Source organism: Gallus gallus, chromosome 14, assembly GCF_016699485.2.
Source record: "Gallus gallus isolate bGalGal1 chromosome 14, bGalGal1.mat.broiler.GRCg7b, whole genome shotgun sequence".
NCBI lineage: Eukaryota > Metazoa > Chordata > Aves > Galliformes > Phasianidae > Gallus > Gallus gallus.
Window position 1 is genome coordinate 5,659,266 of NC_052545.1, and position 6,016 is coordinate 5,665,281.

At 47.7% G+C, this 6,016-nt stretch overlaps 1 protein-coding gene across 4 annotated transcripts; it reads left to right on the forward strand.

The window, feature by feature from the left end:
• Positions 1-230: 230 nt before the first annotated feature.
• LOC112533445 lies at positions 231-2,199 on the forward strand. 4 transcript variants are annotated; one of them, XM_040647635.1, is made up of 3 exons: positions 231-633; positions 917-978; positions 2,051-2,199. In XM_040647635.1, exons 1-3 carry the CDS (start codon positions 323-325, stop codon positions 2,125-2,127), a joined length of 450 nt encoding a protein of 149 aa, XP_040503569.1. In that variant the 5' UTR covers positions 231-322; the 3' UTR covers positions 2,128-2,199. The 4 variants fall into 4 exon arrangements, with proteins under 4 accessions (XP_040503569.1, XP_040503571.1, XP_040503568.1 ...); XM_040647637.1 differs by having other exon boundaries at positions 231-581; XM_040647634.1 differs by lacking the exon at positions 2,051-2,199 and adding an exon at positions 1,522-1,906.
• Positions 2,200-6,016: the final 3,817 nt, after the last annotated feature.

Sequence of the window (6,016 nt, forward strand, 5' to 3'; positions counted from 1 at the left end):
AGCTGCATTTATTAAGAGAACACTATTTCAGACGGGGAAACAAGGATTGCAATTATTTAATTAGAAACCCAGTGCCAGACAGCAGAACAGGATGTGCCCACAGCTAATAACTGCAGGTTCCCCCCGCCTGCATCATGTCCCTCCCGTAATGTGCCTCCAGACAGACACGCTGCAGGGCAGAACCGACTGACACAGCTATGAGCGCATCACAATGGGTTTCATTCCCCCGCGAGCTGCACTCACGTCCAGGCTCCTGCATCTGTGGCCACGTATTGAATTTTACATGACTTCACCTTCTCTGAGGGAGAAATGAGGACACGAAATGGGACTGGTGATTGCAGCACAAATCCTGCTGGTTTTAATTGACAAACCAAAAGATCCTCAGATCCTAATCCTCTGTTTTGATATTTTTAATGATGTGAGTGGGGAAGACCCTGTGGACTCAGACTGGCTGACTCCAGAGCTGGTGAAGAAGCTTTTAACAGACAAATTTCCTAGCCCAGCTGCAACAATCTGTGCAGGAGTGGCAATGCTGAGTAGATGGAGCTCCTTTGTTGTGGGAACAGCTTGTGTGCCTGAAGGTCAGGGCAAGATCAATCCTCACCTGAGGAAAATCAAGCTGGCTCCTGCATGGTGAGGTGCAGACTGGGGACAGCTTTCCTTGTTACGAGTGAGCAGCAGAGAGTGGGCAGAGCCCCAGCTTCCCTCCTGTGCTCCTGTCCATCAGTGAAGGACAGTGAAGGTGACCTTCCTGCAGCCACCAGCAAGCCCTGGTCCTCATCAGTGGGCCTGCTGGTCCTCCTCAGTGGTCCCATTGCTCCTCAGTGAACCTATTGGTCCTCCTCAATTGTCCCATTGCTCCTCAGTGGGCCTGTTGGTCCTCCTGAGGGAAATTTCCTTCCCTCTCCTTTTGCAGTTATTCCCCAGCAGCACGCGGCCATGCAGAGAAGAAACAACATTGCAACAGGATCATCCTTGGTAAGGACTCATTGCTAAGGCAAAAAGGGCCAACTTTTAGTCTCCAAAACCAGATCTAATATTTCTGTTAGTCCAGGAACATGGGGAAAGATTGCTATGAAACTTCCAATTTTCCTCCAGTGAGTCACACCACATACAAGTGTTGCTGGTTGTGAGATGTCTGATTCTGATCAGCTCTTGCCAGCCCACCAAGAAACACCTAGCCTTGTGTAGCCATTCACTCCCATTTCCAAAAGGGAATGTGTGATTTACTGCTCTGCCCAAATTTTCAGTGCTGTTCTTGTCACTGTCTTCTTTAGCATCATTATTTATCATCATTTCAGTTCTCACCAAACCTGGGAAAGAGAGCATCGTGGTGAGTTACCAGGCAATTGCACAAAGTAGGAGGGATGAATTTGGCAGCAAGAAGGGGAAATAATCAAAATAATCACCTGGAGTCACTAGCACAGCTCTTGAGAGAGTGGGCACCAATTGCCGTCCCTAAAGCTTGCTTCTCAGTGCTTTTAGGCAATTCCATCAGACTGCTGGGGTTTGTCTCATTAGGTGGAAATCAAAGGCTGTTCATGGACGAAGGAGACCTCAGCTCGGACCTTTGGGAAAGTGCTCCTCCCTCTCACAGGGCAGAGCTGCGGTGCAATGAAGATTTATTCTGCACCGCATTGATTTTATTCTGCACACAGCATCCTCAGCAAAGCGCTGTGACAATCACTCCACAGCAGCCCCTGGGGACAGGACCAGAGCAGCCATGTGCCATTCCCACCTACCCGTCACTGCCGAGATATTAAAAATGGATGCACACATTTGGGAGATGGGGTTGCCTTCAAAATGCACAGCCCTGCAGCTTTCCCAGCCCATACAGCTCTGCAGGGCATTAAGCTGTTCCCCGTCCCACCAATGCTTCTGTGCAAAGTGCAGCACGCTGGTAATAAAGTGCAATAAACTCTCTTCCAAAACGGGGTAATAATCACTTGGTGAGGCTCTCGTAACATTTTCCCCCAGTGCTCTAACCTAATATTATCTGTATCGGGGTATTTCCTCCTTGGCCACACTGTTGTCGTTATTTCTTCCTCAGTAATTGCAGGCAACGGCCACCAGTGGGACGGGGGGAGCAGGGATGCAGTGACTGCCTGCTGCACAAGAGGAGAGTGAGAAGTGATGGAGAAACGGGAGAAATCAGAGCCGGGATTTTTTAATATATATATCTTTTTCCAATAAAATGTACCAAAAAATAATAAGAAACCATATTCGGGATGAACTTCATCTCCCGTTGTAATAGCAGCTGGCAGACGTTAGCAGCATGAAACATTCCAAACAATACTGACTTAAAACTTGCCTGATTTTTAATTTAAGAGTTCGCTTTGAAAGCTCACAACGGGCAAAGATCAGAAAAGCTGTTGGGCAAAGCTCTACGAGTGGGGTGCGCTCCTGGAAGAATCCTTGGAGGCCCTAAATTACCTTTTAACTACGTCTTATTGCACGCTGGGAAGACAGACGGACACCTTCCATACCTGCACCACCAGGGGACACTGCTGGGAGGGAGCAGTGCGCTGTAGGCTGGAGCATGGCCCCAATCTCCAGCTATGATGATGATGGTGATGAAGTATTCCATAGATACAGAGCACGGAGCCAAGAAAAAGAGATGTTATTTTGTGTTGGTTTTTTTTCCTCCCTGCAGCTTTAAAGACAGTGCCTGTGCCATCACCTGGAGGGCTGGCAGGGAGGGTTACACAGATCTGGGGATGTGTGCTCTGAAAGTCCCAAATGTTCGGTGTCAAATTCCTGCTTGTTGGCACTGAGGACCCAGGGCTGAACTGAATGGTACTGAGGACACATCCCCACTTCCATTTGAGAATAGTTTTCCTTCGGCAAAGCATTCCCCAGGAGCTTCTCAGGCCATTTTTCCCATGCTGTGAAGCACTCTGTTGCCCTCCCAGCATCACTGTAGTGCAGGTGATGCTCATTCTCTGTGTTCCCGTTAACAACTCCTCTTTGTGGGCTGAAGAAGAGGATTCTGGAACAGATGAGGCTCGGGGAAGACGTTATGGCTCTCTACAACTCCCTGAAAGGAGGCTGTGGCGAGGTTGGAGTCAGCCTTTGCTTCCAGGTAACAGAAATAGAATGAGAGGGAATGGCCTCACGTTGTATCATGGGAGGTTCAAGTTGGGTATTGGGAAATGTTTCTACTCCAAAAGAGCGGTTGGGCACTGGCACTGCTGCCCAGAGAGGTGATGTGATCACCATCCCTTGGGGTGTTCAAGGACTGTGGAGATGTGGCACTGAAGGAGGTGATCAGTGGGCACGGTGGGATGGGGTGGGATTGGACGTGGGGATCGGAGAGATCTTTTCCAACCTGAGTGATTCTATGATTCTATGGCTCCAGATGACTTCTGGTTTCATGTCACAGTGGATGACAGCAAATCTCTCCCAGCCCTGCAGCATGACCTCTGTGCTCATCCCAGCCAAGCTGTCACTGCCTCTGGCACAAGCAGGCACTGAACTCCTTACCCATGAAGGAAGTAGGTCTGACCCTGTGGAAGCAGCTGGGCTATGCAATGTCTTTTTTAGATATGCCACTAGAGGGGAACCAAGATCTATAATATTTCTGAGGTTTGCAGGAAGAGCTGGAAATCCTCCTGCAGTCCACGAGCCGCAGCGTCCGCTTGGAGCCGCCTATGCCGGCACCAAGTGAGTGCTGTTCCTCTGTTGCTGCTGAATTCCATGAGACAGCAAGAAAATATCAAATGTATTAACTGTGTTTATCCCAGCCAGTGATGAGCAAAAGCAATGGCTCCTGAGGCTCTGTGAATTCTATTAAGCAATGACATGTGCAAATGAAAAATGAAGAACGTAGCCCTCAGCAATACTCTTTCTGATAACACTATCTCTAATTCAGATATTTGTGATACATATAGGATGTTCATATCTAAAATGAAATGAATTAGTTCTAAGCCATCCATACTTTACACTGAGGGCTCCACAAATGGAGCGTGTAATCATTTCGTTGCAGTTTGTCTAAAAATGATGAAGGCTGATATCATGATTACTATGTCATTCATTACGGAGGCATCATTCATTTGCAAAAATCCGGAGGCGTTAAAGCCGAGCATCTCTAATTATGATGCTTTTAGAGAAAACATACATAAAAGAAAAGTAGGGGGTAGCTTGTAATTCTGATCATAAAATTAACTCCTAGATGAAAACAGGAAGGTCAGACAATTAGTAAGCGTTTAAATTAGTTTAGGGAAGAACTTTAAATTATTTGCAAAATGATGTTGGGCAGTTTTGACGCTCCGAGAAGGCTTCTAAAATGTAGAATCACAACCTTAGAACTTTAGTTTTGGCAGTGATTTCTGCGATGGAAACCCTTTGGAGATGAGGAGGGGATGGAGCTGCCTCAGCTGTTTGAACCCATACAAAGGGAAGGTGTGAAGGTGATGTGTGTACACGTGTAAAACCTCTCTGTGCAGCACCATCTCCGGGCTGGGCAGAGGACTGGTCTCAAAGGAAACGTGGATTTCCCTCTCAGATTGGCTTACTGCAAAATATAATGGTGAGTTCAGGAGGGAGATGGCTGGGTGTCCTTGCTGGGATTAGCACAGAAGGGAAGTATGGATGCTTGTCTGGACATAAAAGTTATGCAAAAGCCTGGAGGGATATTCACTTATGGACCAGCTGACCGCTTTAGCAAAACACAAAGTGCTTTCCTGCTCAGCGTCATGGGAAACCTGTTTCCAGTTGCACAAAAGAAGGACTGGAAGCCAACAGAAAGTCCTGAGAGTAGGAATAGGCACAGCCTCCTGCTGGGCTAGGTTTGTGTTTGGCATGCAAAAGGGATTGGAACGTATGTCTATGTGGTGTATGATAAAGGACCAGATTACCACACTGGATCATGAGCTCTCCAAATGGCTCCAGTGTGGGCACCTCACCTCTGGGTCCGGACCTGTGTCCCAAATCCTTAATTCTTTGCAATATGGGAGGCAGGGAGGTTCCCAAACTAGGAATGGTCCATCCCAGCACAGCATCTGGTGTTATCTCTGAATCCCACACAGCCACACACCAAAGGTCTCCTCCATTTATTCGGTCAAAAGATCTACCTCTTCTCCAAACCCAGAGAGCTTTGTTCCTCCCAGAGCACTTCAGTGTCTTTATCTAAACCTCCAGAGCTGGAATACATCCACCAGTAAACACAGAGAGGTTTCCATCTATGCTACAGACACCTCTTAAAATTCTCTCAAAAATACAGTCCTGTGGCCATGTTGAGTTTTTTGGAGGCTGAATTCCTCCCCAACATTTCTATCACAGCTGCCAAAAAGCAATCAGCAAAATGACCCATCGAAGTGATGCGTCCCTGTTCTGCTGTCACCCCGGTGGGTGAGGACAGGGCACATCTCTTCCCCTCCACACCGACACTGAGCATGATTCACTGCAGAGTTATGCTTCCCCAGAGGGCTGAACAACAGTTGGACGCCAAATCTCAATAGGAATCAGCCGAGAGTTAATGTTTGTCTTTTATCAGAGTAATGGGAAAAGTTCGAGCAAGACGGCGAGATTCAGGGTGAAGTCAAACTCCCAAACTTTCTCTTAAATTAGGCCCAGTGGGGGCGTAAAAGCATCCTTGGGGACCGCAGAGCTCTGCAGGAAATTATGCCAGCTCCACCAACTCGCATTCATTATCAGTGTCGCTCACTCATGTCACCTCCACAATTATTTTAGGACCTGTCACCAGGAATGTTCTCCCACCAGCAAATGCTTCCAGCTCGCGCTAATGGAGAGGCTGAAGTTCGAAGCAAAAGTTACCTCTGCACCTACTCCTTCCCACCCACTGCCTGTTTGCACCCCTCTGCACAGAAAGCTTCCAGTCCGGAGTTTGAGGGGAATTAATGCCAGGCTCCTGTGGAGATGCTAATGATGTAGGGAGAGGTGAGAGAGGGAAGGAGTGAGGGCTGTGCTGTTACAGGGCTGCCGTATGGATTCTGATGGCTGATTAGTTTTGTATACGGTTGTTAATTTTCAAGAGGCTTTTGGATTATTGTAGAAG

Coding starts and splice junctions, on each gene's coding strand:
- LOC112533445 (XM_040647634.1), top strand. CDS start 323: ATGGGACTGGTGATTGCAGCACAAATCCTGCTGGTTTTAATTGACAAA. Junction 634..916: donor ATCAAGCTGGCTCCTGCATG/GTGAGGTGCAGA, acceptor CTCCTTTTGCAG/TTATTCCCCAGCAGCACGCG. Junction 979..1,521: donor TTGCAACAGGATCATCCTTG/GTAAGGACTCAT, acceptor TTGTCTCATTAG/GTGGAAATCAAAGGCTGTTC.